The 26,887-nt window shown below is 37.9% G+C and overlaps 3 protein-coding genes across 3 annotated transcripts; 1 reads left to right on the top strand and 2 right to left on the bottom strand.

Annotated features, from left to right (window-relative positions):
- Window positions 1-3,518: 3,518 nt before the first annotated feature.
- On the bottom strand, window positions 3,519-25,266 carry LOC124253089 (zinc finger protein 420-like). The gene is made up of 3 exons (XM_046686809.1): window positions 25,152-25,266; window positions 3,621-5,660; window positions 3,519-3,538 (listed from the first exon to the last, which is right to left on the bottom strand). Exons 2-3 carry the CDS (start codon window positions 4,999-5,001, stop codon window positions 3,519-3,521), a joined length of 1,401 nt encoding a protein of 466 aa, XP_046542765.1. The 5' UTR covers window positions 5,002-5,660; window positions 25,152-25,266.
- Window positions 9,448-14,630, top strand: LOC124253087. The gene is made up of 3 exons (XM_046686808.1): window positions 9,448-9,743; window positions 10,481-10,597; window positions 11,267-14,630. The coding sequence occupies exons 1-3, from the start codon at window positions 9,577-9,579 to the stop codon at window positions 12,807-12,809; spliced, it is 1,827 nt and encodes a 608-aa protein (XP_046542764.1). The 5' UTR covers window positions 9,448-9,576; the 3' UTR covers window positions 12,810-14,630.
- On the bottom strand, window positions 15,460-17,980 carry LOC124253100. The gene is made up of 3 exons (XM_046686815.1): window positions 17,569-17,980; window positions 17,116-17,304; window positions 15,460-16,759 (listed from the first exon to the last, which is right to left on the bottom strand). The coding sequence occupies exons 1-3, from the start codon at window positions 17,839-17,841 to the stop codon at window positions 15,638-15,640; spliced, it is 1,584 nt and encodes a 527-aa protein (XP_046542771.1). The 5' UTR covers window positions 17,842-17,980; the 3' UTR covers window positions 15,460-15,637.
- Window positions 25,267-26,887: the final 1,621 nt, after the last annotated feature.

The raw sequence follows: 26,887 nt of genomic DNA, 5'->3' as shown, positions 1-26,887 counted from the left end.
ATTTTGTAAAATTGGGTTGCACTAGTGCAAGTAACAGAGCCCCAAATGGAGCCCTGCATCAATTCATACATAATAATGACATAAAAAAAATAATCATTGATATCCTATTACAATTTCAAATCTAAGTCAGATAATATAAGCAATGTGTGGTAAACAGAGAATGTACGGTAACTGCATACAGAAACATAATACAAACAATTTCCTAGAGAAAGGAGAGAGCTGTGAGGTCATTGGGTGTATTCAAGCAAGTGTCTAACATGCCATTTCAAATGCATCAATTCATGCATATTGAATTACATTTGTGTTGTCATTCCACTGTCTGCTCGCTCCATAACCTTTCAGGAATGGGGAGATGTGTACCAGTTTGTTATACAAGACTTTATTTTGTCATTTTGACATTTTATTTTGATAACAGAAATATTGCCAATACTTTGAATATAATTTAAGTAAGGCAATATCCTCGTAATTCTCCATTCCTTAAAAATAATGGACTTCGGGTTCATTAAGTTTAAGGAATGGAGATTTACAAGGACATTACCCTCTACATAATGACACATTAATAAAAATAAGACAAAAATAATCAATGATATCCTATTACAATTTCCATTTAAGTCAGGTAATATAAGCAATGTGTGGTTTAACAGAGTATGTACGGTAACTGCTTACAGAAACATAATACAAACAATTTCCTTGAGTAACTATGGTACTGATAAATAATATAACCCTACCGATAAATTAATCATCAACAACAATTGCAGAGGACAAGCACAGAGTGGAGCACCTAACAATTACGGTATGTTGTGCCTAGTTCGTTTAGAATTTATAACAATTACTGTATGTCGCGCCTTATGAGTTACTGAGGGTAAGGATTTATGACTATTACGGTATGTCGCGCCTAATGCCTTCATTACCGTGAGGGTTTATACCACTTATGTTATGTAGTACACATTGCGTTAACTATGGTAGGGATTTACAACTATTTCGGTATGTCGCGCTTAATGCATTAAATACGGTAAGAATTTACGACTTGGGAGAATAAATTTCAGTTATCAAAATACATCCAATGGGCAAATACGGTAAACGGCGCAAAGTTCTCAGACTGGACATATGCCCTTTAACTCTGGTACGCATTCTAACTGTAATTTTTAGTATTTATTTTCTCAATACAAAAAATCGGTAGATAGGTAGTTGGTATTAGAGATTGATATACAGGTATGTAACTACGGTGACAGAAGATATAGTTTTAGTTAGAGTACTACTACCTTGTTTCATCCTGGATTATTTGGGTGACTACGGTAAATGTGTTTCGAATGATGATGTTGCTATTCTGTACGGTATACAACTGCACGGGAAACGAGACGTTTCATATCTTTATTCAAATACTTATTTATGTTGGTGAAATATCAAAATACAAATGTTGGCTGTTGTAATCTATTCTGTGGGCGTGTATCTGAGGTAAATTTACTTGAATTTTATTTGATCGGCAGACTATCGTATTTGTAAACTACGGAATAACTGACCTACCTACAACTTCATCATTGCTCAAAATAGTCATATAAATTCTCGGAACTGTTTTAGTGACTAAGCTACTGGAATCTACGCTACTGAAGTAGAATCTAACCTGCATATACAGATCTAACACGCAAAATGAATAAAGCTAGACAAAGACTGGGGATATACATGTGTGTCGAAACATTGAAAAGACATATTCATATGTACAAGAAAGACATAAAACTTAAGGAGCCACGATGCAATGTGCACAGACATCACTGGATAGTGCCTAAGAATTAATCGGTTATCTTGAACAAGCATTTACAATGGTAGGTATTTCGAAAAGTGCTTCAATGTCGTAGGAATGTGTCACACTTGACTCTGACCCTTTCGTGACGATATTTACAAAGAAAGAAAAGTTAGACATAAACAAGAATAAAATTTAAATGTTTCTTTCCTTGAAACAAGAAAGGAGAGAGCTGTGAGTTCCTTGGGTTTATTCGAGCTAGTGTGACCGAGTTGGAAAATCCCAAGATTTTATACCTCACAGCTCTACTCGTTTATCATTATCAAATTCTCTTAGGCTAAAGTTTCCAGATGCCCTACTGGTATGTACCCTATGCTAACACAGTTTACAACATGAGGTAGGTGGTCAGAAGGTAATTACCTAACAAGACTTCATTTTCTTTATGGTGTAGCCACGGTCAACTTGCGCCAGCTGCTAACAATTCATCTGTCAGCGCTTGACCATGGCATTTACGACAGGACAAAGAGGATGATATGAAGGTCTTGTTCAACAAAAGTTGGTGGTGAAACATGCCCTGCTGGATGGAAATACTTGTCTGCATTTGACCAAGGATGTAACCAAGAAGAAGGTGTCAACACAGCTCATTAACTTTATCTTTGATTAACTAGTTTAAGATTGGTGTGGATATGTTTGCTAACTGACCACTCCCGCGCTTGACATGCAGGGCTATAAACAAGAAACATTATGCACAGCGACTTGCACATACACGGATTTCCTTTGTCAAGATTAATTTGTGAAAAATATAACAGTGTATGCAGAATTATATGCAATATATACACTAAAACTCTACTGCGAATCCTCCGAAGTGTTTACTAGCTAAGAGTATCTGACAGTGCAAATGTTTTCCACATTCAACACATTGACAAGAAAAGATTCTACCTTGAATCCTTATGTATTTCTGCAGGGTTCATGCAGGTGCAAATCCTTTCCCAAACCAAATACAGTAATAACTCTTCACTGTTTGATTCCACTGTGAATCTTCATGTGTGCCTGCAGATTACCCAAATGTGTAAATTGTACATTCATGAGGCTTCATTCCACTGTGAATCCTCATGTGTTACTGGAGGTCACCTGATTGTGTAAATGTTTTCTCACACACAATGCACTCATAATTTTGATTCCACGGTGAATTCTAATGTGTGTCTGCAGAGTACTTGAATTAAAGTTGAATGTAAACTTTTTCCAACATTCAACACATTCATAAGGCTTGATTCCACTGTGAGTCCTTATGTTTTGTTGAAGGTTGCCCGTGTGTGAAAATGTTTTCTTACACACAGTGCACTGATGAAGTTTGATTCCACTGTGAATCTTCATGTGTTCATTAAGATTACCCGATAGTTAATTTGTTTCCAACATTCAAACGATTTGGTTCCACTGTGAATTTGCAAGTGTGCCTAAACGTTACCTGATTGAGAAATCTTTCTCTCACATACAATGCACTAATGAGGTTTCATTCCACTGTGAATCCTCATGTGTGCCTGCAGACCACCTGATTGTGTAAACTTCTTCCCACATTCAACACATTCATAAGGCTTGATTCCACTGTGAATCCTCATGTGTGCCTGCAGACTACCTGATTGTGTAAACTTTTTCCCACATTCAAAACATTCATGAGGCTTGATTCCACTGTGAATCCTCATGTGTTTCTGAAGATTACCCGATAGTGTAAATTTTTTCCCACATTCAACACATTCATGAGGCTTGATTCCAGTGTGAATCCTCATGTGTGTCCGCAGAGTACTTATGTGTGTAAATTTCTTCCCACATTCAACACATTCATAAGGCTTGATTCCAGTGTGAATCCTCATGTGTGTCTGCAGACTATTGGAACATGTAAATGTTTTTTCACACACAATGCACTGATGAGGTTTGATTCCACCGTGAATACCCATATGTGCCTGCAGCTGACCTGATTGTGTAAATTGTTTCTCACATTCAACACATTCACTAGGCTTGATTCCTTGGCGAATCCTCATGTGTGCTTGCAGCTGACCTGATTGTGTAAACTTCTTCCCACATTCAACACATTCATGAGGTTTCATTCCACTGTGAATCCTCATGTGTGTCCGCAGATTACTTATGTGTGTAAATTTCTTCCCACATTCAACACATTCATAAGGCTTGATTCCAGTGTGAATCCTCATGTGTGTCTGCAGACTATTGGAGTATGTAAATGTTTTCTCACACACAATGCACTGATGAGGTTTGATTCCACCGTGAATACCCATATGTGCCTGCAGCTGACCTGATTGTGTAAATTGTTTCTCACATTCAACACATTCACTAGGCTTGATTCCTTGGGGAATCCTCATGTGTGCCTGCAGGGTACCTGATTGTGTAAATTTCTTCCCACATTCAACACATTCATAAGACTTGATTCCACTGTGAATCCTCATGTGTGCCTGCAGGTGACTCGATTGTGTAAATTTCTTCCCACATTCAACACATTCATAAGGCTTGATTCCACTGTGAATCCTCATGTGTTTCTGCAGGGTACCTGATTGTGTAAATTTCTTCCCACATACAACACATTCATAAGACTTGATTCCACTGTGAATCCTCATGTGTGCCTGCAGACTACTTGATTCTGTAAATTTCTTCCCACATTCAACACATTCATGAGGTTTCATTCCACTGTGAATCCTCATGTGTCTCTGCAGACTACTTGATTGTGTAAATTTCTTCCCACATTCAACACATTCATGAGGTTTGATTCCACTGTGAATCTTCATGTGTCTCTGAAGATTATATGACAGTGTGAATGTTTTCCCACACACAATGCACTGATGAGGTTTGATCCCATTGTGAATTTTCATGTGTTTCTGAAGAGTACTTGAACGTGCAAATTTTCTCCCACATTCAGCACATTCGTGAGGCTTGATTCCAGTGTGAGTCCTCATGTGTGTCTTAAGGTCATATGCTTGTGTAAATGTTTTCTCACACACAATGCACTGATGAGGTTTGATCCCATTGTGAATCTTCATGTGTGTCTGAAGATCAGCTGACAGTGTGAATGGTTTCCCACATTCAACACATTCATTGATTCCACTGTGAATCTTCATGTGAGTCTGAAGATTATCTGACAGTGTGAATGTTTTCTGATATTCAGCACACTCATAAGTCTTGATTCCACTGTGACAGAGCATTGGCCTTCTCGAGTCACCTGATTCAGAAAATGTTTCCGAGCTCTCCAACATGTACATGATAGTGCTTTGTTGGACCACTATGTTTTTCAGGATCTCCAAACCATCTGTTTCCAGGGTTCCAATAACATGTTCTTGCTTGAGATCTCCTATTTCCAGGTTTCCAATTATGGGGTCTTTCTTGAGATCACCAGTTTACAGGGTTCCAATTATGGGGTCTTTCTTGAGATCACCAGTTTACAAGGTTCCAATTATTTTTGGGGTCTTTCTTGTGATCACCAGTTTACAGGGTTCCAATTATGGGGTCTTTCTTGAGATCACCAGTTTACAGGGTTCCAATTATGGGGTCTTTCTTGTGATCACCAGTTTACAGGGGTCCAATTATGGGGTCTTTCTTGAGATCACCAGTTTACAGGGTTGCAATTATGGGGTCTTTCTTGTGATCACCAGTTTACAGGGTTGCAATTATGGGGTCTTTCTTGAGATCACCAGTTTACAGGGTTGCAATTATGGGGTCTTTCTTGTGATCACCAGTTTACAGGGTTGCAATTATGGGGTCTTTCTTGTGATCACTTATTACCAACGTGTCAACAAAAATGTTTCTTGAGATCTCCTGTTTTCAGCAAATCCCTTCAACAGATTCCATTTGTTTCAGTGACAGGGAAAGGATTCTGTGGAATTCAGCTTCCATCAGTAACATGTGTATGTTATGGTGTTTGCTGAAAACATAAGAAACATTGTCACACTCTTATAACATCTGGGGTAGGGACCATACACAATATGATGGTATGACACGTAGCATGATAACAAACATGATACTGTAAAAATGTCTTCCCACACACAACACACTATATACAACTTAGCGAAGTGATTTTCAATAATCAGTATGAAAAATGCCAAAGGCAGGATGTATATTTATTCTCTCTATAGCCTCACAATGAATTGTATTTAGTTGATTAATATCCATAATCCTACCGATTTTACATATTTAAGGGCTTTGACTAATTCATCATCCTGTCAAAACAAAAAATAAATAGATGTCTGGCAAAGCGATGTGCAGCCAGATGATATACTCCATTGTGAAAAATTAGTTAAAAGCAATGTATATATTGATTATTTTTCCATTTAGCTCTAATATTGTCATCAGCATACTAGGACTGCACAGTATTACTGATATACCAGTATATCGAAACACATTTTCCATATGATACGTAGTACAATATTGTTTTCTGAGAACCGGTATATTCAACTGGGTACAGAACATATATGACTGACTGAGTTTGGTTTTTACACCGCTTTTAGCAATATTCCAGCAACATCACGACAGGGGACACCAGAAATGGGCTTCACACATTGTACCCATGTGGGGATTCGAACCCGGGTCTTCGGCGTGACGAGCCAACGCTTTAACCACTAGGCTACCCCATCGCCCCAGAACATATATGAAGTATTTGTCATTTTCCTTATGGTTTGAATTAAAATCTACACAGACCTTCATTCACAACAAATGTTTTTCTTTGTTATTCAATGTAACATGTGTTATATTCAGTCACCTAACCCACTCAGCCACCACTACTTCCACAAAAATGGAAGTCGGACAAATGGTAGTCTAGACTGCTGACTTTGTGTATCCCTCTGATAAGTATAAATTGGCATTGCTCCATAGCCGAAAGCTGATTACACAGTGCCATTTAGAAAGTGGTCCAATGTAACATACGTTATATTTGGGATTACACTTTCTTAGTAAAGGAGAGATTCTAGTACATTTGTTGGGTTGAATCCCATCCAGGATTGGAACCCACACCCTCAGAGTCCGGCACCTAAACGCCAGCATACAGAGTCGGCTGCCTAGCCTAGCACTCAGCCACCGAAATTTCCCAAAAAATGGAAGTCTGACAACTGGTAGTCTAGGTTCTACTACACTAAATCAGTATCACACGCTCCCTGCGCAAGACCCGTATGTAAAACAAGTCAAGAGAGACAGAGACATGTGACAGCTGTGATTGGATGAAATAGTGTAAGATGTTTGTTTTTCAAAAGCACATCCAACCAGTAATTAAAACTGACCACAATTTTAAGTATTTAGTGCTGTCATGTTTATCACCATCACTTGTACCTATTGTGTGTACAGATATTTTCCAGTAGGTGACATTGGTGCGGAACTGGGGTTGATGTGTTCCGCTTCCTGTGCTCGCAAAACGAGCCGGACAAGTTGGCCTGATATTTTGCTTTATGGTAGTTTAAAGGTCAGAGTGTACCCATGTGTACATGGAATGGCTGTTGATGGCCTGGATATTTTAAAAAAAAATATAAGGTTACTATAGAAGTCTATGGGAAAACATTTGGTGGTGTGTAACCTGTAGGGTTCAAGCACTTTTCAGTAATTCATACTTTACATGCTTTCCTGTGTTTAATTCACCATGGAAACATGTTAGCATTAATGTAGAGGCAAATTTAAAGGTACTGGGAGTGAAGATAGGGCTGTTTTGAGTGGAATAGATTGTTTTAGTGTCCAGAATATGAACGTTGCTTCGTTTTGTGGTCGAACAGTGGTAAAAGACCCTCAAGGTGAGTCTTACCATCAAGTAGTGGTTCCCTGGCTTCTACATTTGTTGGAACTGATGAATTTGACAACAAATTAGGTTAAAATCACCACTGCCACAACAATGTTAGTGTCTAAGTTAATCTCCTGAGGGTCAGTTTGAAGTCAAATGATAAGAATATCATGAAATATGTTCACTGCTGACAGCAGAACATGTCACAAACCCTTGTTTTAAATGCAAACAGTGTAGCATATGATTAATTCTTTCTGTCTGTCCCCTTTTGCATATGCAACGACCTATTTTTCTTTTCCCTTTTCAGAAATATACCCCTTTTTTCACCCATAGGACTTTCAAAATGAATTTCTGTTTTATTAACAACTGTCTCATTGCTGTTATGGATTTTATGACTTGACATTTAATGTAATCTCAACACTATTTTCAACTTGTAGAATGCCTGTTGGTGAATGGGGAGGTGTATCTTCACAAATACAGCAGAAAAAGAAGCCTTCACATCCAATGTGGTATTTCGACAAGCCGGTCCGAAGTCTGTTGCTGGCAGTGTCTAATCAAGCATACTCCCTTTGCTTCGATATGCTTTACCGCCTTGTAAAAGTTGCAGTACTTGGACATGTAGGTACATATAGTACATTTAAGTGTCCCAGTCCAGTTAAGGCACCACAATATCTCACTACCGAATTCCATCACTCGGTCATCCTCATCCATTAGAAATTTCTGACATTGTCCCCTTAATGCCTCACTGTGTAGTATTTCAGTTTCCCAGACATGAAATAAGGGCTGTACATCAACCCCAGAAGCTGCTTAGATGTAAATAATAACAACTGACCCTTGTGGTATGTAATATTATGGGTCTGAATTCACATTTTATTGACATGAGAGTGTTCGATATCTTAAAATTATCTCCCCTGTTTACCCAAATACATTGTGTCTTTCTCTAACCCAGTAACCCATAAATTACTGCAGAGAAGCTCTGTTTTTTACCTGATATTGCCAAACATGGTTAATTGTAATTAAAAATATTCAGTTTAGGGCAGGGTAAGCAATACATTTCCAAAATTATGTGGATTTTTTCACTTTGTTCCCTCTAAACTGGCTAATACATGAAATTGGCAAGTCTAACAGCCTCAAACAATACACAGTAAATAATATTGAATTTCTGGAAGTATCTCAAAGTCTTAGCTTGATGAATCAATATAATCAAGTGTAAGTTCTTATCATGCTGTGGTCTAAAAGTGATTTCATCTGTCGAAGGGGTCATTTGCCTTGATCGACTAACAGGCGGCAGGGTACTGTGGTCAGTGTTTCAGACTGCTAGGCATTATCCAACCCCTCACTTATTACATTCTGGCAAAGTTCATCATCCAGCCTTACATATGTCAGGATGTTAATGCTGCTTAATGTTAAATCTGTCCAAATTCATGCCTGAATTCCATGATTTTTGTTGTTCAAAATATATTTTGGATTGATAAGACCAAGGCAGTCACAGTCATGCATGGAATTAACCCATGGCCCCCCTTCTTTTGTGAAATAAGAGTAAATTCCCATGGTATATGTATGATTTGAAAACTTTCTCTATTAATGCAGAAGTGCATTTTGTACAGCTTTGGTGAAATAGACATGTTGGACAGGAAAAAGTATTGAAGCTTCATGCAATTTTATATATTTTCTGAGAAGTTACATGTATATACAGTACATAAATCACAGATTTGCCTAGGGCAAATGTTTCTAAATTTTTCTATAGGTTCTACTACACTAAATCAGTATCACATGCTCCCTGCGCGAGACCCGTATGTAAACAAGTCAAGAGAGACAGAGACATGTGACAGCTGTGATTGGATGAAATAGTGTAAGATGTTTGTTTTTTAAAAGCACATCCAACCAGTAATTAAAACTGACCACAATTTTAAGTATTTAGTGCTGTCATGTTTATCACCATCACTTCATTGCTTACGTCACAGTTTGTGTGCACAAACTCGTCACGTGATGCACAATACTATTTCGAGGGACAAACATTGCAGTTTTTCGCGCGCCTCAGTTTGACAGCTGTCTTCACGTTACTTACATTATTATCGCCATGGCTTCTACCTCTACTTTGTATAACGTGTCTCTCGTGCCTGATGACGTCCCAGGAGCGACATTTATTTATGTTGACATCGATCGTCATTCCGTTGTTCAACTGAAACGGTGGTTGGAGTGCCGAGGCTTGCCTACGACAGGAACCAAGGTCGAACTCGTTGAAAGGTTAGTCGGAAAATGTTGAAATGAGTATGTCAAACCTACTGAATCTATCGGCTAAGAATATATATGAAATAACATGTATTTAAGTTCTTGTTCTGGTTGTGTTACAATGGTATGGTGACGACTAAACGGTAAAACCTACGTCGATGTTTGAAATAATTTCGGACGGCTTGGTAGATCCCAAACCGGAAGTGATTTTTCCCCTCTCGCAATTATTTGTTAATGGAAATAACCATAACAAACAAATATATTCGTGCACCCTCATAGATGTACGCGACAATGACAATGTGTTGTATTCGTACTCCAGTGCCGACCAATCACCATTTATATAATTGTTCCTGAACCTGTAATATCCAGGTAAATTCCCACATTGAGTAATGTTGTTGTTTCCTCGATTTCTACGTCAAATAAATCTGACAAAATCACGTATTATGCATTATGCTATGGTTCTTTGTATTACCGCAAGAGGTTATTTAACCTACTTTACTGACATTACCAATAGATGGAAAGTATTCATGCACAGATGACCTGAATGTTTACACACTGAATTCCACTAAACTCTGATGAAATCATAATTTTAGACTGCAACACAACTGGCAAGGATAGAGCAAATCGAGCATTACTAGACCAGGTTAAAATAAACAATACATAAATAAGGAAATATTAACAAGCCTTAGTCTGGTCATTTGGTGGACAAGTGCTATGATCTAACCTTGACTGGTGTTTACTTATCTATTTTTTTCATACAGATGCCAAGATTGCATAGATGCGCATCAGGACACCAACATTGCCATTTCCATCGATAATGGGAAATGGTACCAGATGAAGGTTCAGGATGTTTTGGCTTCTCTTAACAGGTAAATATATTGATTCCTGATCATATCCAAATGGAAACACTGCATGAGAATAGGTTGAAATAGCATTAATGAGTTTCCATTACTGGATTGAAGTTGCATTGAATTCTGCGAAATTGTGTTAATTTAATAGTCTGTACATTTCTTCTTGAACATTACTTCACTGACTGACTGACTGAGTTTGGTTTTACGCCGCTTTTTAGCAATATTCCAGCAATATCACGGCGGGGGACACCAGAAATGGGCTTAACACATTGTACCCATGTGGTGAACATTACTTCAAGCACCAGAAATAGAAAGTGCATGGAAATTGCTAATACTATTTGTGGCATATTTTATTTGGAGAAAAGTATGTTAATCACTTAAATTGTTGATTTAATCAAGGTATATTTAAAGGAATGTGTGTACATCCTCTGGATTGAGAGGAAATTGTATGCCAGGTTATTTAAGAAAAAACCCAACCTTTTTAATTTCACTTTTCAAGGGTCAGGCTTCATGTTATAAAATGTGGTGAAAACATTGTACTGTGATATTCTGTGTTGTCATATAATCCCAAGACCCTGCACACCTACAAGTTTAATAATAAATAGTAAGTCCCTTGAGAAAGTAATTTTGTGAAGACATTAAAATGTCTGGAATATTTTTCTGCACTAAATTTTCTTTGCATTCCAGTACAAGTCAGGCTTCGACTGTGAAGCAACCTCCCACGCCACCTATCACAGGATGGAAGAACTTCCCTTTTGGTAATATCCCTCCGACCTTTTCATATGGTGATATATACCAGTACATAATTGCTTCAGCCAGACTACAGCCTCTACCACAAGTCACTCCTATCAACACTAGTGATGATGATGAAGAGGATCAGGACAACACCTTTAGCACAGCAAAGCCCATGAAGAAGGGAAGAGCTTTTTTTAAGAGTGGCCACATACAAAATATTCAAACTTGTTCTAATAATGATTATTATTATCTTAAATGTGAATGTCTTCCGTCATACAGACTGGGTATGATGTACCATGCACATGTTACACTTGATAAGTATGCTGTAATTCAGGATGCATCATGTGATTGCATTGGTTCAGCCACTGGTCGTTGTAGCCACATTGCAGGATTGTTGTTTGCTTTAGAGGATTACACTGTTAACTTTGGTTATGCTGCACCCTCATGTACTTCTTTGACTTGTTCCTGGAATAAACCCCGAAACAAAAAGAGAAACCCACAACCTGCTCAAACTTTGCAGTACAGCAAAAAGCGAGCACCAAACCGTGTCATTGATCATGACCCACGTCCTGTTGTAGATCAATCCAATAAAGCTGATAGTAGTTTTGCGACTACTTTCATTTCCACAGCACTAGCCCTGGACACAAAAACATCATGGCACAGCATCCTAGAAATAACTTACGATGATTATGAATTGTCTAATGACTTAAAACTTTATCTCATGGACAGGTGTGATGTTTTTATTGAAAATGTGAAAGATATCATATCAGAATATGGAGTTAGCCCATGTGAAGTACCTGGTACTGAAGGTCAAGCAATTTCTGATCAGTGGCATAATGCCAGGTGGTACAGAGTGACAGCATCTATTTGTAAAGATTGTGCTACTGTATCCACAGGTCGAGGTAGATATCGTTTGTTATCATCACATGTTTGGGGTATTGATTGTGTTGATACAGCTGACATGAGGTATGGTTCATGTAATGAAAAAACTGCATTTGAAGACTATTCATTAAACCATATAGAAACATTTACTTGCCATGCAAGTGGTTTCTGGATAAATTCCAAGTATCCTGAACTAGGATGTAGCCCTGATGGCATATTGCAGTCTCTCAGTTCCGATGTAGCTTGTGGAGTTTTGGAAATTAAGTGTCCATCAGTGCTAGAAAACATTGCTCCAATTGAGGCAAAAGAAAAACTCACAAAGAAGCAATATTATTCATTTTGCAGCACTTTGGAAAATGGGAAACTCCAGTTGAAAAGAAATCATAAATATTATTTTCAATGTCAAATGCAAATGGCCATCTGTGAAAAGTCTTTTTGTGACTTTGTAATATGGTCCCCAAAGGGCATGTCAGTAGAAAGAATATTCTTCAATAAACTATTTTGGGAACAGACATACCACCGCTTGAAACTATTTTACAAATATATTCTGGTTCCTGAGATATTTGAAATGAGAGTGCCAAGAAAGCTACTTCCCTTTGATCTGTCAAAGTAAATGTTACAAACTGTGTTATCAATAAACAAATGTAAACAAATAACCAGACATGGTAGTTAATGGTAAATGTACTGTTTATTTACTTCAACAATACTTTGAAAATATGTACAGTCATATGCTGAGTACATGATGAATGATTCAGCCTCTTAAATACTGCATATCATAATGATTGTTAGTGCAATACTATTTTATACATGAACCTCTGGCTTGAATGCATAGAAATGCTGCTCAAATGTAACATTTTATGTTTTGGTATTATTCTTTTTCAGTGAAGTATGGTAGAGATGATAGTAAGTTTGTAAGGTTAGTCCAACCAATCTGTCTAAAGTACTAGAATCTGTACCATACTTTAGTGAGAAAGTGTAATCTCAAATATAACATGTTCATACAAATAAATCACACCTGTTACCACTGTGTCACTGTGCTATTTACATCCATGAAGGATTTTACTAATGATGTCATTCTGTGCTATAATTGCACAGGCTATTGTATTTCATGCCTCCAAGTGAAATAGTTATTCACTTTCGGGAATCATTATGTATTTTGTGTGATGACAACAATGTTTGTCAGGGACTATTTCTTGTGTACACTCCTGCATTGTGGCTAAAGTCTGTCTGACTTGTGACCCAGATAAACAATGACCTATTACACAAGTAAATGACAATTTTCTGATAACTTTCTTGCTCAGAAGTGTTTTAAAGTATATTCCATGACTGATACTATTGAAAATTAAACTTCATTGCACTGAAGAACTAATTTGATCTGTTTGACATTTCTATGGTTATGGTGACCTGTCAACAACATTTAGGTAAGGCATGGTGACTGTAAATAACTGGATGTCTGTTTTCCTATTAAAGTCATATTCATTATCTGATATTTTCATGCATTGTTTTAAGACAGAGTACAATATATACCGGTATTCTACTGTTTTTCCCACCTGTGTACCTGCAATATGAAAGTAGTTCAAGGTTTTGACATTTGTTGCTGAGGCACTATTTGACAGTCTTCTGTCCATATCCTCGGTTTGCATTTGCCACATATTTTAGTAAATCTAGTATAGTCCAAATTATTAAAGGCCACATAGGACAACATCAATTCCTTGATACAGAGTATATTTATGCTACACTGGCCCCAAGTTATCAATGGTCTTAGCATACATTTGACATCTGTCAAATGCCGCCCCAGATGCTTGGTCTGAACACATGGTTGTGCTTATTGCTATATCAGATGTTAGATATAGAAACTGGTAGATATATGTAAAGAAACCAAACTACTCAAGATTGTGTGAAATGTGTTCCTGTAACTATGTGAAAAATGAGTACCACTTCTTACTGATTTGTACTGCTAATGATGATCTACGTTAACGTTTTATCCCTGTGGATGTTTTCACCCATTCAACCTTGTGTAGATTTAATCAACTGATGAGTAATGCTACTCCTTTGGTTTTAAGAAATCTTGCCTTGTTTATCTTCTATGCTAACAATCGTCGACGCTACAGCTTGAAGGCTGCCAATGTATAACGTTGTACCATGGGCCGGTGGCCTACATTCACATGAATAAAGACTAGACTAGTTACATCAGATGTTAGCACAAATCTCATTTGTCCAATCTTTTCAGACACTTTGTATCACATAAGGACAATACCAATTGATAAAAGGAAACTGATTCTTTTGTAAGTTTCACTTGTCATAGAGCTAACCACCAACTAAGATGGCGGCCACTGATGCTACGATGGCGTGAAGATATTGTCCATTTAATTATAACAAATTCTCTTGATATCCTGATCATTTCTACTGTGTCCTAATTGTATTCTGACAAACAGGACAGCATAAGGATAATTAGTAGTCACTTGTGTTAGAAATGAAATTACCTATGCATTGTTTCTGGTATGAAAGCCATCAAACCTGTATTCTGATTGGCTAAGAAAGGTCACATGACCTGTTAATGATGCCCATAAATATGATCACTGGTCAAGGTGTTTGACAATCAACTATTACATCACATTCAATTTATTACTCTTACTTTATCCGTTCCTGCTATTACTTTTACCTGGCACATCAACCACTCTAATATTTATCATCATAACTGCCACTAGGTACCCCCGGTATATATTTTTTTTAACTCAAGTTGAGAATCACTTTCTTGGTAACATATTATGCACAGTATCACTTGCGGAAGAGATTAAGTTGAAATAACTATTTCCTTTGAGACTGAGTCTTGTCATTTGCAAAACACTCTAAAAGACTCCTTTAGACACAGTTATGACCCCAATTCAGTACAGATTGTCTCCTGATCCTCTGGAGTACTTGATCAGTACTGGGGATATTTATTGGCATCATTTATTTTATCACATTGTTAATAAGTTGCATCTACAATTGTTGCCATTAAAGCAATATTAAACATAAAGTTTGCATGTATCATTGCAAACCTTTCTTTCCCTACTTCGTCATCTCCTTGTGTTATTTGTTTTCATACATGCACCCCAAGGGTGTTACAATATTCACCCAACCTTCCCACTGATCTGAATATAACTTTTAAGGTACATGTTTCCTTGCTTACCATAAGTACTTTATTGTTCTGCAAACACTTCAAAACAATCAATCTTTTTCTGATGATGTGCCATGAAGGAAAAATGTGATATTTAAAAGTAATAAACTTTGTGCATGCAAACAGTAATTGTATAGTGATTCATATATTATTCTGAAATGTATTCACGTGAGTGAGGAATATCAACACCTAATAACTACTTACATGTTTAAACTGAGAAGACAAGAGTTTATCATCACAGATAATGTACATTCAATAATATGAGGAGGATAATGCCTTCCTTACTTAACAAGCGGTGGCTGGTAGTTTGAAAGCATTCCTATAACAAACACTATCTGGGATGCTAAGTGTTTCATGGAAAGAGGAATAACAGCGCTTAATATTCGATATTCCCTCAACCTTCCCACAGATCTCTCCACATGTATTCTTGTCCTAGCAATAGATCGAGTCAAGATGTCTTCTTTAGGAGTCAGCTTGTCCCTTTTGCCTAGGAATGGGGGAATATTCAAATGTGCTCTACAGCTCATGAGGAGATCTTTGATAGTGAAGCCTCTATCAGCTAAAACCAAATCACCTGGGTTTATTTTTTGCAGAAAGCCTGATTTCCTGACAATATCTCTGTCTGATATGCAACCTTCATATGCATCAGATACAAATGTAACAGCCCCAGTTGGAGAAATACCGAGTAAAACCTTTAAGGTGTTGTGAGTCTTGTACTGAGAGTACATGTTACCTTGCTCACCATAATCACTTGGTCTTTCTGTAAACACTTCAAAACAATCAACAATGACTCGGATGTTTTTGAAACTTTTAAAAACAGATGGCAATGTTTTCCTGATAATGTGCCTTGAAGGAAAGATGTGATCTTTTAAAGTAATTAACTTCATATACAGAAACTGAATCCAAGTGGTAATGATACAGGACACAGAACCAACACTGATGTTATATCTATAGGATAAATCTTTTGTGGGCAAATTTCTCCTTAATCTTACAAGCGTCAAAACAAGTTGGTCTTTTACTGTCAAAACCCTGCATTTACCAGATTTATTGGAATTCATCTTATTTCCACGCCAGTAGCAAATGTCATTCACACTGTCACCAAGAGAAGAAAAGAGATGATTGAAGTGAACAGTTTTCATACCAGTGTAGTACTTAAATTTCTTCTTATTGCACACTAGATTATCAAAAAGTAAATCACAGGTTTTGTTGTCTAGATTTCTGCTAATTCCACAATCTGAATCAGGGACTTGCGCTGTCATCTTTTCATAAATCTTAGATACCAAGATGCTTGAACATACAAACTCGGCCTGGCTGGACATGTCTTGAGTTGATGGCGTAGCTTGGCAGGCAGCATCACTGGAACTGTGCTCAGTCAAGGCAGTCTCTTCAATGTCACAGACATTCTGTTCCAATACATACAAAATTATGTTGAACGCAAAATGTTTGATCAGTTACATATTTAGACAAGGTGTACATTTGGTAGTATTGTAGAGGCAATGGGTGATTAATAATAGTAAGGGCATGGTCCTAGTAACTCTTGTGCCTCACGGTTATACTCAAAAGATATATTAAATGTGTTTAAAAGGGTTACAAAGTTACATACTTTCATTATTAGTAGCTTGAATTCTTAAATTGTACATTGTAAGATTAATTTGAACAAAATATAGATCTAACGGTTTGATGCATGATTGCAAAACACTTAATATCAGATAAAAGACTTAAACACAACTTTACATCTATGACACAGTTATGACCATACCAATTCAGTACAGATTGTCTCCTGATCCTCTGGATGCTTTCTTGAGGTGTAAGGGTGGTCAGCTGCACATACTGCCAACAAGGATAGGCCATCATCACCTGCTGTCGAAGTTGGGTCCAACCTGGATACCTTGGATGGAAGAGGGTGTCTCTCCACTGGGTTCTTCCTCTTCTTCGAAAAATGCACCACCTGGAATTTTTTCAATTTGGACTGCATAAATCTGCCACTATATGTTTGAACATATCATTTTTACAAAAAAGATAACATCAATGACATTTTTTATTGAATTTAAAATTTGTCATAATTCATACATACATCAGGTGTCAAATCTAAATGCTCACCACATGTGTTACATTGGTTTGACCTTTATGCGTATATGTAGTATGACACTGGCTTGTAGACAATGTTTTTGACGTTATATTTGAACACAAACATAAAAATCATGACACTTACCTGATCAGATGTATATGTTGCCGGGATAGGGTCGGGATGTTCAAACGATGGACCATTCCCACCAACGAAGTGTTTGGAACATAGGTAGGTGTATTTGTTGACCTTGTCTGTTGTGAATCCATCTCGCGAACAAGCGCGAACCCACCTCGCACACTTCTCAGGCTCCTTGTGGAACTTAGGAAATAAAATAAAATGAACCCCGGCCATCTCCGGTCTCTCCCCGTATCGGTTGTCGCTTCGGCAGATCCCATACGCACAGTGTTTAGCCGGCATCGTGTAAGTATATCCGAAATCGTGTTGTTGTTTTGACAAGCGGAAGAGGGACAAATGTCAATGTTTGTCCCTCGTTTTTCGCGCATGCGCGATTCTAAAATAGAGCGGAAGTACCCTATATTCTATTTTTAGAAGTTTAGACTAGTTGATGAAATGGCCTATTTTGGAAGCGCGAAAAGTAAACAAGTGCGATATTCCACCTGATGCCGATATGCCCGTTTCATGCGCGGTGTTTAAATGTAGTAATCGTGCAACCCGAGACAAGAAGAGATTTTTCAGATTCCCAGCTATTATTAGTAATAGTGATGAGAAAACAAAGAGATCTCAGTCAGAAACGGCGCCGTTTGTGGTTTGCAGCTGTCAATCGGGAGGATCTTGCATTCAAGGATACCAAATACATGCGTGTGTGCAGCGATCATTTTGTTGGTGGTAAGTACAATATGTGGCTATGGCCGGTAACTCTGCGTAATACGAAAGTAGGTTCGGTTGTCTTACTAATCAAACTCGTTATCCTGTCAGTAGTAGTATGACACCGATAGAAGGAATTATCTGTCTTTCCAAACCAGCTCTGGCGTGACGAAATTATTCGTTTCTGCGTCGACATGATCAATTCAATACACGAATTTTAACCCGCTTCGCTGAATTATATAAGGCCACAATATATGAAATAGTCCAGGTGATCTGTGACATATCAGGCTAAATTGAGGCTGTCACCGATAATTTAACAGTAGGAACATGCCTGAACTCTGCATGCCTCCATACTGCAGTACAGTTATGCAGTTAACACCACAAGACAATAATTGTGTAATATTGTGATGATGACGATAATAATCAAATAATCTTCTCAGGTTCTCCTTCGGCCTTGTATCAGGACACCCATCCCGATTGGATACCAACTTTGAAACTTGGCTATGGCAAGGCTGACAATGACAACAAGGGTTCTCGTTTCTCCCGTCTGCAGGTAAAGTAAGGGGACCGTTCATAATTTATGGCTGGGGGTGATGGTGATGATTTTAAGGGGTCACCCATTTTGATTTTGTTCTGGAGGTAGGGGGTCAGCAATTTTGTACACAAATTTCTTGGGGGTCAGCAATTTTGTACATGGAAATATTTAATAATTAGGCTTACAAAATATATGGGAAGGGGGTAATTGATTTTGTACACAACATGCAGAGGGGGGTCACTTACTTTGTGCATAAATTTTAGGGGTGCCAGTCACATTGTTCATGGTTCTCCATAAAAATCATCATCACCCCCCTGGCCATAATTTATGAAGGGTCCCTAAACATGTTTAATATTTTTTATGTATGTATATTTCATATGTTACTGACTTGTGACACTTAATTAAATGAAATGTTTCTGTCTTTCTGTTCATTTTGAAATTCCTTGAACATTCAAAAGAAGTCAAATTGAGGGGTGCAAAGGTTAATTGATTTTTGCTGTAGTATGTAACACAGATATTCCCTCAATCTTAAAAAATTATTTACATCATATATATAAGGTTTATTGTAAGGACTTGTGTTCTTTGTCATTTAGGGCGAAGGGAAGCATCAAGACTCGGAACCTCGGTTTTGATCTTGAAGTTGAAGAGGAACTTTGTGAGGCAGAATCAGACACTGAACCAGTAGATCAAGAGCATGATATTACACCCGAACAGGAACTTAAAAGTTGCAAAATTGAAATTGACATTCTTAAGTCAGAAAATGAATCTTTAAAACATGAGAATAATCTACTTAAGAAGATAGTTCATAAAATGAAAGCAAATAATACTGAAGACTTTGAAGGTGATGATGATAAAGCACGATATTATACTGGTCTGCCTTCGTTTGTAACACTAATTGCATTGTTCAATCTCGTATCATATGGAATTTGTCAGTCTTCACATTCATCTCTGACAAAGTTTCAAAGTTAATTATTACATTAATGAGACTCAGACTGAATTTACCCACTCTTGACCTAAGTTACAGGTTTGGTGTCAGCAAAGCTACAATTTCCAGGACATTTAATCAGGTTATGGATGTCTTGTACATCAACTTAAAACAACTTGTGTTCTGGCCAGATAGAGAGGATTTATGGAAAAAATGCCAATGGTATTCAGAAGGTATTTTGGACGAGAGTGTCTGTTATTATAGACTGTTTTGAGATTTTTATTGATAGACCATCCAATTTGACAGCTAGAACCCAGACATGGTCAACATTACAAGCATCATAATACTGTAAAATATCTTATTGGCATCACTCCCCAAGGTTCTGTAAGTTACATTTCTGAGGGATGGGAGGTCGTGTTAGTGATAAGTATTTAACAAATAATAGTGATTTCACCAATCATCTTCTCCACGGTGATATAGTATTAGCAGATAGAGGCTTTGATATACAAGAAATTATTGGTTCTGTAGGAGCCGGAGTTAAGGATTCCAGCATTTACACGAGGTAAACCACAGTTAAGTGGCACTGAAGTAGAGGAAACAAGAAAAATTGCCAATGTAAGAATTCATGTTGAAAGAGTTATTGGTAGTGTCCGTCAAAAATACATGATCCTCAGCAGCACTATTCCCATTGATTACCTAATGACAAAGAATAATGAAACTGATCCATTACTTGACAAGCTTGTCCATGTTTGCTGTGCACTTACCAACATGTGTCCATCAGTTGTTCCATTTGAGTGAAGGCTACTTATATCTTGTGAGACTTACAAAGATGAAAAACATAAATGAAAGGTCAAATGTGTTTTAATGTTGGCATATTTAGCACTTTCGGTGATACACCCACCTTGACATGTTCAATGGCAACTAGAACCACATTGTAGTTTGCATCTGATATACTATTATCTGAAAATTATGTAATCTATGTTTCTAACATGACCATGATCAATGTTGTTCCTCCAAGTTTTAAAAGGTATTATTTGATAACTTCATCATTAATGATCATAGATGTGTTCAGATTGAATTAAGTTTAAAATGTCACTGGCAAGGAGGGCTAGTTATGTAAAACTGTCGCTTGCCCATATCATACTTCACAGGCCCTGCAAAATATCAATATCAGCATGCACATTGGTCAGGCCTGGTATTATGTTGGTAATTACAGATGGTAGGTTATTGTCAACCCTTTGAAACAATACATTTGTATTGTAGTAATGGTTCCTAACTTCTTTTGCTTAATGCTGTTAACATTTTCTATATAGTGATCTTAGGTGTGGCAAGAGATAATATATATCACTAAACTTTTGAGGACAGACTTTTAACACCTTAATCATGTTAATAAATGACTTCATCATATTCATGTACATTAAACAAACAACAAATTATCTGATATACTGAACCAGTTGGGATAGCTTTGCTTTAACAGTATATTACTGGCCCGATTCACAATCAGCTAGCAGGCAAGTAGCTATTTCAAACACTGTGATGTGTTGTCATTATTCAAGCAGATCATATGTCACAAAATTATTTGTAAGTGAAGTCACATCTTATTCAAATGACTTTACTGATATTTTGTTTCACACAATAATTCAGCTGCATAATTATCCCAGCAACTATTGATGTCATAGACCATTTCACAAACCAATGGAAAATATTTCATACACAAGTCTATGAGTTACTGCTCAAATGTACAATCTGTCAATTATAGTAATAAAACTATTCTTAATGTGCTGAAACATTATCTGTGATTATTTTTGTTCTATGTTGGCCTTGGTGTAAGCGCCAACAAATATGACATCAATATCATTTTGAGAACAAGTTCAATAAAGAGGTGGTGTGTCATCACAGACATAGAACAAGTTGCTTGGTGTCAGCGAGGCTTGAGACACATAAGTAAAGTTATACTGATAAGATATTGTTCATGAAACATCACTCCTGCGCTATTGTGTTTCCGCTTCTTTCTTGTGTTATTTGTAGAACAGTGTTTACAATACCATTTCCCTTTTCGGTTTTCGCACAAGACCAACACACTTGAAGTGAAACCATCTGACTGTACATTCTTTCCCATCACAGCCAATATACCTCCTTCCATCTTCTGGCTTCTGGCATGTACAAAACACTTCCTTGTCGACTCTTTCTTCAGCAACCCTTGTACATGTGTTCAAGAAATGACGTGCAACAATCTCTGGTAGAATAATGGATGTGAAGAACTGCATTGCATGATCAGCTACTGGTTTCCAAAATACCATACAAGGTGTAATTCTTTCCACAAATATATCATTGTTTGTCCAAAGTCACAGTAATCATGATTAGTTACAAATAGCTGTGTTTGCACCTGGTAATAATACTGACTGTCCCTTTTTAATTGCAGTGACCCATTAATCTCCTCTAAGTAAACTATGTTACTATCAACAAAGTCATCCTTTGCACAGAATGGACACTTAATCTCAAGACAGCCCCTTCCACAACAGCCACAGTCCACAATACCATCAGGAGTTGCCCCAAGATGTGGATACTCACAGCTGAGGAATAAGCCACATTCCTCAACACTGAAGTTATGGTGACGCTCAGAAGACAATTTCTCATAGGTGTCCCTAGCTGTTACTTCATGGCTACATCCCCATCTGGTAGCTGGATTAGAAAACTTGACCTTAGTCGGGTAACAGATGTGGCGAAGTAAACTCCTCGAGGAGGGTCAGACAGTGATGTCACGATTGACACTCTTCATTTTTTGATGCTGTTATACGGCCAGCCCTGAACTGAAACCAAACTGGGGAACACGCTTGGTTTCTTGTTGCTCCTTCAACTGCTGAAACCTCCTCTGCTGTAATGTTTAGTTGATTTATAGCGTTGTGACAGTGTAGTAAAACATCATTGTATGGGATGCCAACCATACTTTCATCAAAATAGTTCAGTGATCACTTGAGGAAATTGTTGTTGTAATGGTACAGGTACATACTGATCACTGTAATCACTATGAACCGCCAAGAGACAAGATGGTTTATCTGCATTAATAGTCTGAAGAAATTGTCAAAACTGACGGTAGATGCAGGTTTTAACTCCTTGATATGTTTAGCACTTGATGAAGTCGAACATGTCGTAGAACCCTCAATTAACAGGTCAAGTTTCTTTTCAAAGTCTTTGATGAGGTGAAATCAATCTTTCTTAGACATGCATAGTTAACCTTTTAAGAGAAGCTGGAAGTTTCCAGTATGCAGGTTGCTGTGTGACAGTGGCGGTTTCTCTTAATCTCACAATAGCTTCAACAGCAAACATCATACTTGCCACATGTGAGCATGATTCACCCAAACCATACATACAGTTACAATGAGCTGATAAAACTGTGCCAAGCGTCATCAGTGATAAACCAGGGCTGCAATGGAGCTTACGTTCAAGCTGGGAATGCATAACCTGTGAAAATACAGTGCAGGAATTAATTTTTGTTCAGACATAATGCTATATGATATTAAGAAATTGATTGAAATGTGGCAGTTTTACTAAACCAAGGCTTTTTCATGCGCAGCACACTGAAAGGCAATTAGTATGTACAAAATTTTATTAACACACTAAAGACATTTTTGGATTTTGTATCAACATTATCTCCTATGTTAAAATCAGTGTAAAGGTAATTAAAATATTGCAGTACTCTACACAGGTTTGCCACAGATGACTAAAGTTCAAACTCCATACTTTCCTGACTTATCCCTGACCAATTTGATTTTCACTGATCAAAATTAAAAGAAACAAATAAAATTTCGGCCTCCAAACTCCCCTACAGCCGACCTTTCTATCCATTTTACTTAAGACAAAGTAAAATATTATGACAAAGTAATCAAACAAACACAGAGATCAATCTAACGTCAAGATGAAGTGTATGACACAGAAATATTACCTCTGGCAAACTCTGACACATAAGTTTTGATTTTCTTTTTTTAATTTCAATGTTTTCATTTTAAAGTCCCTGTTGCAAGATTGAGGATCACCTCCAGGAAAAGGGTGACTTTGTATAGTATGAAATCTTACTGGTAGAAATACTGACATTTTCAACAAAAAGAACACACAAAGAACATAGACATTGATAGTAAGAGGTCAAAAACAGTAGCTGGGACAGTATTTGAGTCAAACCCAAACATAAAAAGTTCAGCAGAGAGCTTGAGATTGAATATTTGGTCACATTTCTGTATCAAACATCCTTGGAAGTTATTCCAAAATATGTCTACAAATGGACACTGCCAAAACAAGTAAATTAAAGTTGATAATACCAATATCTATACAAAAACACATTTAATACAGACATGGAACTCAAATTCATACAATCGTTGCCTCAGTGAAGTTTGAAAAGAACTAGTTTTCCTGACTTTTTCCAAAACTTCAATTTTCACTGACTTTTGTAACAAAATTCCCTGATCTTGAAAAATAATTTCTTCCCTGACTTTTCCTGACCTGTGGCAACCCTGCTACATAAACAGAGCCTATGTTATATTTAGAATATTATCATTGTATATTTGCAAACACATTTGTTGATGTAGGTAAACTATTGTTCACTTACTTTTGACATCACGACATGAATGGCCTTTCCATCTTGGACGGATAAATGCACATATGAGACGATGTCTCGTACCCAACCACACACAAATCTGTCATATGCTTCCAGACTCCTATAGTTTCTCATATCGGATAAACTATAAAAAGGACTAGGGCTGAACACCAGATAGTTCACGATGTCGACATAGTTTGTTGCCGGCAAATACTTGTGGTCGTCACTCCAATCCGATCTGGGAATCCTGTACGGATCTTCGTTGTCTATCACAATAGTCTTCTCGATATATCGTATGCGAGATGCTTTATCCAGTAAGTTTGCATAATTCTCCATGACAGATGGTTAGATGACGGACTGAAGCAGACAGACGTATGCGTAGACGATAGTTGCTAGTGACGCTATGGTTGCTGGGGACGCGAATGACAACCAACATGGCGGCGCGCACGGAATCACGGGATAACTCTGAAACCCCTCTATATGAATGCATGACCCTGCACCCCACATAGCTTGACTATATAGGAGGGCTTAGCGGCTCTCGACTAGTATTGCTGAAAATGATACGTGCTAGGGCCAACACTCGTTCACTGATAGCCATCTTCCTACATACTTATTTATATATAGATGGCTATCAGTGACCGAGTGTTGGACAAGAACGACGTATTATTTTCAACAATACTAACCCCTGTGAGAATATCGTTGTAAGTCGGGGAGCATTGCCTTGGTCAGACAACCATAGTGGAGATAGCGAACGGTAAGATATCTAGATACTGACGATCACGAACAAACGAGACACTGCTCCAAGAGTTGATGTTACTGAAAACCCTCGAATTGTAATCTGCTGCTCTACTTACGTTTGAGTGCCACCACTGTGTACGAGCTCTTGGCTTCGGTGTGAAGGTAAATATCTTTACGACCAGATTTTCCGCTGCGAGCGCGGTTGTAGCTATTTTTAGAAAAGACTGTTTTCCTGCCTCTCTCCCCAACGACCTGGTCCCCTGGCGGCTCCCTCATAGTAGCGGAGGCAGTGTAGCGCCGGCGCAGAATACCCAGGGAACCAGGCTGACACCTCACCAGAGGCCGGGGGCCAGTCTGCATGTTGCACGTTGCCACAACACAGTGTTTAGAGAGCTAATAATATGATGTTAACCACGCACATTGTAGATTTGAAATGTTAACATATATATTATAAATACATTATTGTTGTGAATTTAGCCTCTATTTACAGGCCGACGTCTTACCAGTGTTTCAAGTCATACCAAAACACCCAGATGATTCTTGCAACGTTCTTTCTTGCTTTTACTCCCGGAAGCCCTTTGTCTACTGGACCTAGGAGGTCACCTGATTGTGTAAATGTTGTCTCACACACAATGCACTCATAATTTCGATTCCACGGTGAATTCTAATATGTGTCTGCAGAGTACTTGAATTAAAGTTGAATGTAAACTTTTTCCAACATTCAACACATTCATAAGGCTTGATTCCACTGTGAGTCCTTATGTGTTGTTGAAGGAGGCCTGCGTGTGAAAATGTTTTCTTACACACAGTGCACTCATGAAGTTTGATTCCACTGTGAATCTTCATATGTTCATTAAGATTACCTGATTGTGTAATTTGTTTCACACATTCAACACATTCAAAAGATTTGGTTCCACTGTGAATGTTCAAGTGTGCCTAAACGTTACCTGATTGAGAAAATCTTTTCTCACATACAATGCACTAATGAGGTTTGATTCCACTGTGAATCTTCATGTGTTTCTGAAGAGTATTTGAATGTGTATTTTTTCTCCACATTCAACACATTCATAAGGCTTGATTCCAGTGTGAATCCTCATGTGTTTCTGCAGACAATCGATGTGTGTTTTCAGACGTTTACAGCTTTGGTTAAACCCACGGGTTCAGGTATGGTTCTGACAAACCCAGACACCAGTTCGATTCCGTGATACGAACGTCAAAGATCCGAACCCACAATCACATTTCAGACTGCTGCATTAAATATGCTTAAATAATAGAGAAATAACACCCCAACCCCTTCTCCCCGGTGTCCGCCCGGGAAAACCACATTTGAGAAATACCAATTGCCGCGAAAGCCACATTTCAAGTTCAGAACTCAGTGCCTCGAAAGCCACTATGAGTTAGGGAATCAATGCCGTATTTTCAAATAAGCGTCACCCATTGATCACAATGAATTAAAACTTTTTCAGTGACTTGTCCTTTGTTTGTTTCTTAATCTCTTAACCATTACGGTGGTTACCAGACCCGTTGCAAGGGTCGTCGCAATGATAGAGCTTTCTTGACCTGCGTCGTTGCTGGATGTACTAGACTTACCACTCAAGGAGAAAATGCTGCATGATGTTGTTATTATGGACCACACGCACGCCGTTGCATCATTCGAGATGGAAGTCGATGCTTTCAAGGCCAAAATCATCGAGAGTAAGGACAGAGACGACCCCCATCCCTACCATCTATGGAGATGAGATATCCAGACTGAGGCAAAATTACGACATCGTCCCTGATGACATGCTGAAAGAGATTCCATCCCTGAAATCCCTGAGTACGATCCTATACCGACAGCACCACAAGACCCTTC

This window comes from Haliotis rubra, unplaced genomic scaffold (genome assembly GCF_003918875.1).
Source record: "Haliotis rubra isolate DU_JTF1 unplaced genomic scaffold, ASM391887v1 Scf531, whole genome shotgun sequence".
Lineage (NCBI taxonomy): Eukaryota > Metazoa > Mollusca > Gastropoda > Lepetellida > Haliotidae > Haliotis > Haliotis rubra.
This window is presented reverse-complemented; position numbering and strand designations above follow the sequence as displayed.